Source organism: Serinus canaria, chromosome 1A (genome assembly GCF_022539315.1).
Source record: "Serinus canaria isolate serCan28SL12 chromosome 1A, serCan2020, whole genome shotgun sequence".
NCBI lineage: Eukaryota > Metazoa > Chordata > Aves > Passeriformes > Fringillidae > Serinus > Serinus canaria.
Genome location: NC_066314.1, coordinates 66,591,379 through 66,606,059, shown reverse-complemented (window position 1 = coordinate 66,606,059; position 14,681 = coordinate 66,591,379). Strand labels below are relative to the sequence as shown.

The following is a 14,681-nucleotide window of genomic DNA, read 5'->3' as shown; positions in this document are numbered from 1 at the left end:
ATGGCAGAGAACGTGATGGAGATTAAGATGTAACAGCAAGACCCAAATGGGAAAAACAAATTTCTGTGACAGCACTTCAGGAGACCAGGAAAGAGAAATCAAATGTGAGAAAACCAAACATTTGTAGCGAGCCAAAATGAAAAAAACACAAACATTTGTTGTGGATGTAAGCAAAAAAACCAAAAAGACAACATGTGCTATGAATGCCTGAAAAGAGAATGAAAGTATTTCAACTGTTTCATTGCCAAAATGTCAGAATTAAACACTGATTCAGCCAGATAATTTCTGATTAGCTAAGCAAACGTACAGAAAGAACTAAAGCACATAATCAATTATGGACTTTTACCTTGGGTATTCCATCCACAGGCTACAGGTAACTCTAATTATTCAACCAGGAAAGTCAGAGGCAAGAATGAAAGCAGCCTTCAAAGCAGATGATCCCAACACACCAACAGATAAACATGTAAATTCAAAATATCTGCTAGCACAACTCAACTTTCCTTTTTCTAACCAGTTCTGCCCAAGACTTTGCACCTTAAACACATGCTTCACAACCTTCCACAAAATGGAAAAAGACTGGGTGTTTCCCTTAGCAGGATACTGAGAATGTTCTAGAGAAGTTATTGCAGTACAACTGTAAGAGCATTGGCTTGGCTTACTAGACATGAATACCAATCCTGACTTCTCATTACAAGAATGCTTGGAACTAAATTCTGTAAGGGCTCCAACTCATCAAGCTGAGAAGGCAAATAGCAGTTCTCATGTCAGCTGATCCATGACACTGGGCCATGCAAACACCCAGAACTTGTGGCAAATGCAATTACAGCCACAGCCCAACATACATTAAGTAGCACCAGCATCTTTTTGCTGCTGGCTAAAACCACAGAGTTGCTGTGACTGAGCTGATACACTAAACTCATTAATCCATGATAAATTGCATAAAGAGCCTAAGATGAATGCCTCTTCCACTTAACTATGCTGATATCCATCTGAATACATCCTGGGAGAAGCATTAATTACAGTTCTGGAAATCTCTAACCAGAAGGTACTTTTGTCCAGTGCTTGGACACTGTCTTTGTAGAACACCTAATAAAGCTGTGGATGCCTTTCTGCATGTAGTGGATGCTAAAATTTATAGAGGTTCATGCACCAAAACCTTACAGACATTGGCTCAGAAAATCTGTGAGCCAACAACTGCTAAAGACTGAGAGAGTGTCCTAGGCAAGTAACACAAAGGGCTTCCCCATCCTTTTGCTCTTCCTTGTGAGTCTGTTACTGGCTACTGTCTGAGATAGGATATCATGCACTGTTCAGTCTAATTACAGCAAGAATGCTTGCAAACAGATTTTTCTGTCCTAATCATCAAAAAGATCCCAATTAGCCATGGTTCTGATTACATGCAGCCAGAGCCAGTACTTCTCCTTTCACTTACAATTAATTGAATATTACAGAACAAAAAGCTTTTGGTATGAACAGCATCTCAGCAGAACACAAACCAGTACAAGTCCTATTTCTTTGAGGACAAAATAAAAACATAAAAGCTGGTAAAACTAGTCATGCCCAGTCTTGTCACCAAAGTTCCCATACATTTATTCAACTGAATACTTGTGGAATCTTCCTGGTATTGTTACAGTTATTTAGCAGGCACTAAAAGGTTGCAGGCTCATGGTCCACATTTCCAAAAGTTAGATTAAAACACTGAAGCACTTAGGTCAAGACTCATTTTTCCTTTAAAACCTAACAGGTAATCAACCACATGACTTACATTTTCCTGGTCAGAAGACAGTGATGGCTCCACTAGAAGAAGGCTCTCTTGAGAGCTGTCCTCCTCAAAGGCTGCCTGTGTTGTTGCAGGGTCAGACATGTGTCCTTTTCTGAGCCGCAGACCTGGCTCTGCAGAACCAGCATTATCGAGTTCCGTTGGTTCGTTCATGAGATGCTGGAGGCCTTCTCAAATATTCTCCTTCCTCTTGGTTCAGTTTGGCTGATTATGTCTTGGCTCTGAAAGAAAAATCGTTTGTGTAACTCAACTGAAGTTCAAAAGAGGAATGCAAAAGCTGGCTGGAAGAAGAGCTTGCTTACAAGCTACCAAACAGCTATGACAACTGCTTTTCTATATGCCCAAAATCCCACAGGATCAATTGCACACATTTCTACGCTGCTGGGTAATGAATTCTCGTCTTGAGACCACTAAACAGTTTCATATCCTTGTGTTTAACACAAGTTAAACACAACTTTGAAAGGAGGTGACAGAAAGTGAGCTTCAAAAAGTAGTAAATCTACAAAACCACAGTCAACTTTTATGAATTATTTTTACAAAATTGCAAGCAGCAGGCTGTTGATATTATTTAGAAATACACTATTTATCACAAGTACTCTATAATTATTGCATTTTTGCAGGTATGAAGCTCATACCCAAGCTCAGTCATCCAGACTAGGTTTCACCAAAACTAGGACATTAAGTACTAGTATAGCAATCAAGCAAAGCTCAAGCAGAGCTCAAGCAGCAACTAATTTTAGACAGACTGCAAGGAGGGCAGTAGTACACAGTGTGATTATGCTTCCCTTCCTTAAATTAACATGGTTACAATCACTGCAAGGAATGGGTTTGTATCTTTACTTGTGCAAGGAATTAGAGCAGACAAATTTTAAAAACTGTTCATTCCATCAGAGCAATCAAAAACAGGTAAACCCCCCCATATAACAATAACCCATGGTTCCTACTCAGAAAAGTAACTGTCTTCTACACTTACAATACTGCAAAAAGGATTCAGGGTAAACCTAACTCAAAATGCTAAAGATTTGATCAAATTCACAGAAAATTGATGACAACTGTTAATCTGAGCCCTCATCAAGAGTATTTTTGGTTACCCATTTGTTTTGTACACCCCTGTGTGGTGTCACTTCAGCAGCCAGTTCAGAGACCTGTTTGACAGTGGCAGCCTTGGGAGGCACAACCTCCAGAGAACTTTGCAGTCTGAGTGCCAGAAAGCATCAGAATGTATTATGAGAGTGAAGCCACAGCTGAGGCTTCAGAATCACTCTGAATGACAATCTATTCTTTTTGCACTAATCACCTGGTGGCATTACTGTAGCACCTAAGTGCTCTGATGTGACTAACACACAACATTAAGAAAACCCATCAAACAAGTTTTAACTTGCCAGTATGCATAATTAAATTGGAATTTTACTGCCCAATAAAAGATGCTGAAATTTGTTATAATTTAGAAGGGAAAATTAAAAATACAAGATAGGGAATTGATATTGGCAGTTTTGTAATAAAATGTCACCTCCAAAAAGCCAATAAATAATGTATTCTGTCCTTACAGGAACTCATCTCATTTACATACGATCACTGCAAGATAATTCTCAGCTCTGACAAATGGGCTATAGTTAATTTTGCTGCAGCAGTTTGTAATATTATATCCCCTCAGCTGCCTGGCAATCCTCAGAGGAGAGAGGTGCTAATGAGCAGGTAACAGACTCTGCAGAACTAAATGATACCTCAAGTTGTCTGGGTTCAGTATGGCACAGTGCTTTAATCACCCAGGATGGTAAGGTGACAATCTGACAGCAGAGCAGATGGCATCCCCACCTTCCTGCTACCTTCACTGCAGGGTCAGCAACCTCCATCTGAGATGCAACAGCTAAAATGGCCACAGCTGTTTACTTGGTAAACACAAGAGCCACGTGAGAATTAAGAGGAGGTTTAGCAACATTACACAGGAAGTTCAGTGAAGAAGTTGAGCAATTAGATTTTAAGAGCAGGAACAAATATTCAGGAAGCCACAGAACTGAAATCTTAACTGTTTTTCTCATATTTCAAGCAGCCAATTCACAATTCTATTTTTATGCAAGAAACATGAAGACATAATCACACTGCCATTTGGCAAAACTGATGTAAGAAAGAAAAGAGTAAGCAACAACAACTACAGTTTGAAATGAAGCTAATGGGCATCTTAATTTAAAAAGTAACCTATCAGAGACAATTTCAGTACAGTACTGTGCTGGTTTTGGCTGGGGTAACCATTACATGTGATGGAGCCTGGCTTTCCTGATGAGATGGCTGAACACCAGCCTGCCCATGGGAAGTGGTGAATGAATTCCTTGGTTTGCTTTGCTTGTATCCACAACTTTTGCTTTACTTATTGAACTGTCTTTATCTGAAGCCACAGATTCTCTCTTTTATGATTCTCTCTCCCATCCCACTAAGGCAGAGTGAGCAAACAGCTGTGTGGGCCTTAGCTGCCCACTGGGGTTAGACCATAATAAGTACACTGAACCAATCTGAAGCCGTAGCTAAAACCAGAAAAATGCAAGTAAGCAGAGCAGGTGTTTATAAACAGTTACACACAGGCACACCCCCCTGCCTGCTATTCCACACATTTCAAGCAGGTAGTCAGTAGAAACAGCCCTAGTTAGTTCCACAGATTGGGCAATTTCATGAGACATTCAACCAGCAAGTTTTACTGGTTCTCCTTTCAGCCAGATTAAGCAATAGCATTGCCACTGTGTGCTGCACTACCACCAATATTGCCTAATAGCTGTCCTTACATCACCTCTGTGACATTGTGAGAGCAATGCTCTGGGACACAGTACAACCACACAACAGGCTGAACCACATTTGGCCAAGATGCTTGCAAAAGGCTCTCCTCATAAAAGAAGATAGAGGAATGCCAATTTACATCAGGCCTTGAGGATTTACTTCACCAGCACTCACTGCCAAGTATTCACTAAGGTTAAAAATAAAACATGCATTTCACCTCCAGCAAGTCAGATTTGCATTAAGCAGCAGAGCTGATCTTCAGAGCTCTGCAGAAATAGAAGTTGTTGTTTCTTGAAATGACAGTGGGACTGTTCAGTGAACTAAGATGTTTCCATGTCATTCATGCAGGATCCTCACAGTGCTAAACATGCTTGCCCTAAATGAGCATGCAAAGATAAGCAAGATAAAAGCTAATCCAAAAGCACCACTACTGGGTTTCACTTCTTTTTAAAAATGTACTACTGACTAAATGCAACTGGAAGGTGCCAACACAGAAGTACAAATAGCCTGAAATAGTTGTTCACAAATGAAAGAAAGCAGTGATTATGAACAGGAAAGCCATAGGCAGTCTGAGTTCTATCATGAAGTTTCTATGACTCACAGTTCATGAAGGATGACCTTTTCCTAAGAAATTAGGAAATCTAAGTATAGTAGAATCTAACCAGAAGATGATGGTTGATTACTGCCCCATTCTGCCTAAGACTGCAGAGTTCACAAAAACAAAAACTAGAAAATGGAAAGCTATAGAACACTTGAGGTCTTGGAAAATATTGTTTTGTATCTCATTGAGATTATCAATCTCATAAATGAAATCCTTCAACATTTTTTGTAGCATGCAAATTAAAGGTTTCATTAAAATTAGCTTCCATTTAAAGAGGAAGTTGCCATGATGACTTAAAGTCTACTTAATGACTGCATCCATAATATCAGCATGTAGATGAATCAGTGAGTTCCTGCTGTGCTTAAAATAAGCTGAGAAAAGCATCTACAGAGTTTGGTCTGTTGGGTTTTTTAATACAGAAAACTTCTAAATGCTCCATCAGCTTTTAGAAAGGACTTAGCAGTTTAATGCAAGCAGGGTTCTAAACAGCCTAGAAGCACAAAATGAGGCTTTAGTCAATTCAGTGTGCTGCTGCCTTGCCACACAGCCCCAGGAGCAGCCTCAGCTGCTCCCTCCACCCTGGTCCAGCAGCAGCCAACCCCACAGGAGGACAGTCAGTGCCAGTCTGAAGCTCAACCCTGCCATCTTTTTAAACAGAACTAGAAGGCAGCATTATTTCAGCATTCACTGCAGCTGTGCAATGTCACAGGAGCCAACACCCACAACTAAAGCATATTTAGGACACTGCTTCCCTCCTAAAGATAAGCAAAGACTAGTTACACAGACTTAAGCACCACAGGATAATGCCATCATTCTCTGTAAGACACTCCCTTGGACAAGCACTGCAGCCCTTCCAACACTCACCTGGCACAAGGTGATTTACTGCCTCAGCCACATGATGACACATGGTAGTAAAACAAAGAAAACACATTAACAGTAGGGTTTGTCATTACGTTTTAAAAATCTGTCACTCCCTTTTGAGGATAAAACACAGTCCTGGATGGTCAGACTACCTCCCACTACCCCTAAGCAAAGCAATCTCTCCAGTACTCCACTCTTGTTAGTATGTTCTTTCCTGTAAGCAGCATGAGAATGATCCTCAAAAGGCATTTAATTCTGTCTGCAGCTGGTCTTTGGAAGAATGAAAATTGCTTCTCCCTACAATCCCCTGTCAAGTGCCTTACTGGCAGAAACTTTCCTTTCAGGTAGGCAATGGCATCCCCTGTATGCTCTTTCCTTGCTGATCCTCTCCCAAAGCACCCATTAAAGCAGCATAAACAATGTACACACAGAGGATGATTCCTTCTAAGATTAGCTCCTTCCCCCTAACAGACCTTAAGTTATCAAAAGAACAAAAGACCATCATGAAAATTTCAGGCTACACATTTCTCAGAACATTCATTAATGCTTAATATTTAATGAAGGGCTTGAGTGCCTGAAAAATCTTGTAAGAGAAGCTGTATCCATCTACAAACCCTGTCTTGCCTGTGTCCATGTGCCATGACAGCTACAACCATGCAAGTGGAATGGCAAAGCTGACTGAGCCAAGACTTCACCAAATCCCAAGAGGTTTAGGCAAAGCCTTAGTAACAGAATAGGCACAATTCCCTCTCCAGAACTGTCAGCACAGGTACAAATGGCAGAGCACTTCCACTGTACCCCATGGACAGACTGATTGGGATAAGAACACAGCCTATAGAGAGGGTGATGGGGAATTTTGTGCCTATGGAACAGTTGATTCTGGCTGCCTTGAGTGAAATAAGGTATACTAACTGAGATGCAGTTCTCTTGGCACATTGTATTTATTCTACTCTCTTCTGGTAGGGAGGCTCTGTCTCAAGTAGTCCCTCACTAATAGTATTGTAACACCAACTTGAAATAAGGGACTTTCATCATCATCTTCTTCTTTTTTTTTTTAATTTTTATTTTTTATTTAACAGTCTTTCAACGATTGAGCTTTTTCAATTCAGGAGTTAAACATCCACAGCTAACATTCTCTAAAGTTACAGTCAAAAACAAAGCAAGTAAGGGTTTGTATGAACGGGAGGGGAAGGAAATTCTCACAGAAGACTTTGTTTTCTCAATGTACCCTAAAGGAAAAGTACAAATCAGCCTGTAAAAATTCTTTGGAGGTCATCTTTAACAAAGAGGAACAATGAGGAAGTAATCCAACACCTCTTTTCTTGATGTAATTTCCCTAGATAAAGAGGCATCTACAAAACAAAGATTAGACTCCCGCAGAGGGTCAGTGGCCAAAAAGCTGTCTTTTTAACTTGTAAACTGTCACTGGAACTTCAGCCCAAGCTATTTCACAGCAGGCTGCAGAGGCAAACAATCAAGCACATTCTGATGCATTTGGATGCAAAGAAAGGGAACAAGCCAGCAGCCTGCCTGCATCATCGAAATGCTTCCATTTCAGAGGATCCCATTACATTGTTACAACATTTGTCCAATTTGTACTGCAAATCAGACCCCATTTTTTTAACTGAGAAAAGAGTTCTGTCAGAGGCTGGCCCACCCCCAGAGCACAATGTCCAGCCCTTACAGACTGGATGACTGCTGTAAATCAGTTCTACTCTTCAATAAACCAAAACCAAGTGAATTGTCACAAAAGCAGTACAGAACTGAGAACGAAGTTCAAGTTCTTTCCACATTACATTTCATAAATATCCACAGCCCAGATCTGGAAAAGTTGCTTTTGGTTCATTTTTCATTAAGTGGCTTGGTTTCTCCAAGTGAGAAAATCCCATCTTTTGCTCTTTTATGATTTTATTTCTATGGCAATCTACTCACACCAGCTTGCTTCATGGCTGCCAACAACAAAAAGATGCAGTTCTCCTATGTTAGTAACACTTGGGATCACAGGCTGTCTACAAGTGAAAGACTGAAATTAAACATCACTTTCCTCTTAAGTGAAAATTCAGAATACATACTTTTAACTACTGCCTCAAGGACATCCAATTCACAAAACTCATGGGAGAAGATGAAGAAACCAAAGTATTTGGAGCAGGCATTAAAATGCAGAGCTACAACATGAAACTGAGGTTACTTCCTTTAACCCCTCTACAGAGAGAATCTTTGCATGGGAATGTAAAGGGCACCAAGATAGCAGCAATCACAGGCAAGCACACCCCTACCCTTCCTCCTAGGAAGCCTGAGTTTCAATCTCTAAAAACTGAATCAAGATCTTTTACCTCTCCACAAAATGCTCCAAGGCCTGGAGCAATTGTACAAAAACAAACACTGCAGCCATGCCTTTAAAACCAAAGAGGAATATGCACATTTCAGGCAGAGGACTTCCAACAGCAAATCATTAGGACAGCTGCCTTCAGTTGATTTCTTAGTGGATATCTCTTTATTTAGATGTGCAGATTTAAGGCCTGGCTGGTGCCCAGAGGGGGCAGTTCCACTTTCCCTCCTTGGGCAATAAACAGCTCCACTTCTCCCAGCTGCCCACCCCAGAGGGCAAACCCTGATGTTTGTCACAAGCCCTTCCAGGTGACTGTGGAAAAACAGAGGGGAACGAGATCATCATTTGCCATGACACAAATGCTGTCACACACATGAACTGCACTGGCTCAAAGCACTGCTGGGGAAACAGCCTGGACAAGGTGCCAAAGGGCAGAACCCCACCCCAAAGGTTTAACTGTACATTTTATATGCAGTACTGTCCTAACCTATGGAAAACTGGCAGTTATCTCTTGGCCCTAACCTTTAATTGTTATAAATGTACACACCATGGCCTTTATTACAACCTCTTGGCCAGGGGCAGACCACACCTGGCACAGCAAACCATCACCTTACCAAGATCACTCATTTTAACAGAGGCTGGGTTGTAAAAAGCTGACATTCTTTCCAGTCTTTGGAAGCACCTGCTCTCTAGTTTTATTGATAATCGTGATAAACTTTACTCATGAGGTTGTGAGTTTGCTCATCAGTGTTTTGTGGCCGACAGGTCAGGTTTGCAAAATGTTTCCATTCCCATATTAGTAAAAAAATAAGAATGAACAAAGTTACTGCTTCACTTGCCCTCAGCAATGGCATTTCTTCAGCTGAGAACAGCACATATCCCTCTCCTCAAAAGCCATCGTGTTGTTTGCCACAAGTCAGACAACGAAAAAGTTGCTACTTTTGTGTAGTAAAAATGCTACAGGAGCACTGTAGAAATAACATCCACATCCACAGAATTGTATCAGTCTAGGATCAAAAAATTGGTGCATCATCTTTCACATTCCTTCTTAACAACCAAAATCCAAGGAAAAGAAGCAGATCCACCATAATTAGACTGCATCTAATTTATGTCAATTAGAAGGAGATTTAGTCAAGTGGCTGAAGTTCCACAGGTAAAGCTACTTATTAATTACTTACTTCCTTAATGCAATAGCCGGAGAATAATTTCAGTTTTAAAAAACAAATATTGTTGAGAATTAGGAAAAGCTGATGTGAACATTTAGTCTCCTCTACATTTAGTGCCACTCCTTCAGATATAAATTTATTTCCTGGTAACATAGTTCATCTTGAATTCTGAAACAAGACCAAGGACACTGATAGCATAAGACACCAGTGATGCAATTTAAAAGCAGAAATGTTCAATTAATCTTTTACTTTCTACTGTCCTATGACTAAGGAGAGATTTCAAACCACCCAAGTCTTCTTATGAGAATACTGCTAAAATGAAGAAGGGCTGTACCTTGAACTCAAAACACATCAGCACATCCAGGACCAAGAGACTCACAAAAATGTCATCTTGCTGTGGTTTGTTTGACCAAAATACTTTCTGCTAGTGCCACTGTGTTCCCCACAGAGGTTTTTGCTGCAGTGTGTGGTCTAACCAGTACACCTATCCCAGTGTAAATTCTAAGACTGAAACAGTTTAATATCATGAACATGTTTCATGTTAACTTACAAGTAATCAGGAATCATTTTGTGAATACACATGTTAGATGTTTTCCATGACTTAACACCACTTATTGGTGCATTCAGACAACCATTTTGGGATGGGAGGTGTGTATGTGTGTGATCCACATCTCCTTCAACTCAAAAAAACCAGAAAAACCACCAACCACCTCAAAACCAGAAAAAACTCCAAACACAATGGAATAATTAAAAAAAAAAAAAGGCTGTAAATGAGCTGGACAAGTAGGAACATCTATCTTCTAATACTTTCAGTGCAAAAAAAACATTGTGTCCCTACTTTGAAGCATGTAATTGCCATCTACCCTTTGTAAAGAGCTACACTGCTTGCTAAGCACAATGAGGACTGGCTGTAATATTGGATTAGTGACAATCAGCACCAATACAGGAAAATAAAGATTATTTTTTCTGTTAAACTATTTACAGAAGATAATTTACAACATAAAACTTCAACAACAGCAGATTAAGCAAAAAAAATCCTCAAGGGAAACAGATACAAAGTTTACACTAATGAAAATCTCTTATTACAAAACAGAAATAAAGGTTTAATTTCTCATAAACAGAAAAAGTTGAAGTTAGACACCTCAGGTTGCATTAATCATGTACAGAACACAGCATTTACTCTAATTATGAAATTCACAAAAGAAAACACAGCATAATGTGAAGCATTTCCAGGAGGCAATGCTGGATGTATATCATAGTTAAGCACTACTGGCTACCCTCACAGCTACACAGCTCCCCACAGAGCAGGGTTAGACAGGATTGCTCCAGGATCATTCAGTCCTGCTCGAGTGCCTGGAGCCATAAGAGGGTCAGCAACACCCATCCTAGACTTGCAAGTGACATGCAGGGATGTGGGGACATGGAATGAGGGGAAAACCATAACCATGGAGCCCTGTGAATGAAGCAATGCCAGCAGGAGCCCAGGTGCTCCCCACTGAGCCACAAGGCCAGGACTGAGGTCTAGCAGGCTTCCTCTGGAAGAACTTCAGCAGCTTTTCCAACTGCCCAGATGCCATTTACTTGTTTACCTTGGTGTGATATAACCACTAGTTATATTCCACAGAAAGAGGAATTTACAGTGATGTTGAGAAATACTGGCCTAGCATGCCAACAGTGGAGAAGGAGGATGCAGGGCACAGGAGCACAGGCATGGGATATGAGACAGGACACAGCCTTGCCACCAGGAGACCCCACAGCTAAAGAACCCATTAATGCACAGTTAAAAAATGCAGACCTTAGCTGGGCAAACCTGGCTTTAGGGGTAACAAAGAAATTGTACCTGACATCCATAAAGAGCACCGTATATAATAAATTCAGAGATAAACTTTAGATCAATGAAGAAAGAAGAGGAATAAAAGCATATTAGCAAAGATATCAAGGAAACTCATGTGGATCCTAGAGAGAAGAAAAAGAAAGAGGCAACATCCAGCTCATACTCCCCCCAACAAATGACTCCTAGGGCTGATAACCTCCTTTACCCTCTCCAGCAGTCCAAAGCTGCTGACCTAAAGACCCAGAGCAGCAATGGAAGGGTGAAAATAAATTACAGAGAAGAGACAAAAACCAAAAAGTCCATGTGTTTCAATTTTACTGTGTTTGGCAACATCTTCATGGCTGTAACTGTAACATTCTTCTTAGAATCATTAGTCAGACGTTCAGAAAGAAAAACTGAGTCACACTGTTAAGATTTCCATTGTACCAGCAATAAATTCTGGGCCATACCTGCACACATGTCATTTTTATAAACAGACCCATGCACAAGGGGTACTTCCTCTTTGACCATAAACAAGAACATAACAACAAAGGTGAAGGAATGCAAGACTCCATCCATTGTTGTCTTCAAAGTGTTACAGGAAAATTACAATAGAATAACAAGGTCTGAAACAGCCCCAGGAAAAGCAACCAAATGGGCCACCTGAACTGGCAACATTCCCTGCCCAGAGAGGGAACCCTGTGCTGGGGTGACCTGTCAGGGTTGTTTTGTACCCAAGAGCCTTTCATACACATATACACATTCCTACAACAGCACCTAAACACAAACCAGTGAGCCTGGCATTCACTGTCTGTGCTTTCTGTTTGCAGAAAGAATCTCTGGATATCACAGGAGACACTCCATTGCTTTAAGAAACTTTTGGAACAGGAAGGAAACATGGCCAAGTCGATAAGCCTTCACAAACTTTAGAGTAGGAAGGGTAGAAATTTCAGTTGATTTCCTGGACAAGGGCCCAAACAAGGAACACGAGCAGAAAGCAAGAACTGGGTCAACAAACTACTGAATAGTTATTTGTCCTAGTTTTCAAATACTTACTGAAGGTACTCTTGCCCTAGCCCAACTGCCTCTGTAAGGGCTGTTAATACACATAGAACTACACAGATAAACTCTTCTGGAAAGAGGAAAAAAATACCTTAGTCTGACAACACCTACTGTCAATGGAGTTAGCAAACAAAGAATCTCTTTCTAGGATGAGTTTGTTCTCTCTCTGTAAGAAAAATAAGCTAACTAATGTAATTTTGATGTGAAGACAAGCTACTGTATCAATGGGTGTGACTGAGATGCAACACAGCTCTCTAGATTCACCTGATGTGCACAGACAGAAGACACAGGCCAAGCTCCTCAGCAGAGACTGAATGCTACATACAGAGCCCAGCCACTAATTTGTATGCCAGAGATGTACTCAGAGTTCTCTGGCTGAGAACTCCATACAGGGGGTCAGAACTTAACACAGCAAAACCACCACCTTACCCACTCATATCCCCAGGTACACCATTATGGAAAGCATGAAAGGCTCTTCCAGTATTGACAGCACACATGATTTTGGGAAAAAAAGGAGACACTGACAGGCTGTAAGTCCTAAGAAAGTCAATAAGCAGTGCTGTGAGTTTAGTACATGAGAAAAAGCAGAAGGAAAAGCTTGGAGGACCTTCAACCTGCCCAGATAACCAGGCAAGCCCTGACCTATGCAGATAAGCAAGCAGCTGTAGCTAAGTAAACAAGTAAGGAGTGAAATAAGCCTTGAACTTCTGAAATTCAAAATCCAATATCTATTTTTAATATGTGCTAGTTAATGTGTAATATTTTGTAAGTTTTACATCACATTTTACACATTTATTAAATTATTTGAGAGAAGGTCTCATCTGTGATAGGAAAGAAAGCTTTATGTGAAACCAGAGGTGATCACTCAAAACTGCAGTAAAGATTTAGACAAAGCACTAAGTTTCCTAATCTTTGTGTCTACAACAACAGCACCACTCCACACAACAGTAAGAAAAAGTGAAGATCCCAACCACTGCCCATCAACCAAGGTAAGGTCACACAGAGTTAGCAGATCAGGCTGGGTGATCTCAAACACAAAAAATTCATTTTTGACACAGCAATAGGCAAACCTTAGAACCTTTTGCTACAGATGAGGATTCACAGGAAAAATGGACAAATATGCAGTGCAAATCCATCAAGCACATGAGGTCTCCTTTAGCTCTAAAAACCTCTCTGAATACCAGTGCATGCCTGTTTTAAGTTGCTTGTACATTCAGGCTTAGAAGCCATTTTCTTCCTAAGGGGATGGATATCCTCACTAAAAACTCTCAAAAACAAGAGTTCTCTCTGAGGAAGGACAGCAAAGGGCCTAATGCATACAAACAAAACAGGAAGGAAGTCAAATTTTAATATGAGACAGAAAATAAAAAACTCTGTAGAAGAAAGGATGAGGGCTGAAACAGAAAACTTCCTAGGGACAGCAGGCAAAGCACCCTAAGAATACCAATAGCTCCCCAAAGGCATCCAAGAAGCCAGCAGGCACTACCCTGAGGGCCTCTGGCCAGCAACTTACATAAGAGGACAAGGGGAAAGAAAAACCCTGTGGCTGCCAGGTTTCTGCCTTCTCCCCTGAATGGTCAGCTTGGCTGGGTGGCCCTGCAGCTTGGCCAGGTTTCAGACTCAAAGGGTACAACTAGAAAGGTCAGGGACAGAGCACAGTCAAAGGCTCAGTGAGAGGTGCTGCAACCTGGCACATTTGGCAGCCTCATGTCAGGATTTCATCCTGCAGCCAGGGACACATCAGTGACCCTGCCATGAACATGGCCAGGCACAGCTCTCACACTGCCCACACCTCAGCCCCAGTGAGACACACAGCCTGCTGAGCACAACCAGCCAAAAGCTGCTTGGTGTCTCTGCTTCAGGGAGGTCTTGTCACTTTGAGCATGGGTGACACACAGGGGCAAGAAAACTGAGCGAGTGAAGCAGAAGAACATAAAGATGTTTCTGCAGCAGGGCTTCAAGGCAGGTGGGAATCACACAGCCTGCTTGGATTACACACAAGAGGGTGCTCAGAGAGTCTCAGGGGGCAGAAGCCTAAGCAGCAGCTCCACAATGAAGGCAGAATCCTGAGCCAGAGGTAGTTTTAAAAGTTTATACTATAGCTCCCCTGGAATTTCAAATTTCAATGAAATTAACTTGCTCTTTTTCCAGAGACTTGAAGAAATCAAAACACTCAGTATGCCCTAATTTTTGTTCTTACATTCAGATTAGATAAAATCTGTTAACTATGATTTTTAACTTCTTTCAGAGACAGTGTTTAAACTGTCACACAGCAATTTGATGACACTGATTTCCACTCATGA

General features: G+C 41.0%; 1 protein-coding gene across 4 annotated transcripts in view; it reads right to left on the bottom strand.

Moving 5' to 3' along the window:
* Nucleotides 1-14,681, bottom strand: part of ADIPOR2 (adiponectin receptor 2) — a 44,710-nt gene that overhangs the window by 20,408 nt on the left and 9,621 nt on the right. For all 4 annotated transcript variants that reach the window (XM_050984380.1, XM_018919783.3, XM_018919785.3 and 1 more), the window contains exon 2: nt 1,766-2,001. In XM_050984380.1, the coding sequence (XP_050840337.1) occupies nt 1,766-1,933 (168 nt within the window). In that variant the 5' untranslated portion in view covers nt 1,934-2,001. The remainder of the gene's footprint in view (nt 1-1,765; nt 2,002-14,681) is intronic.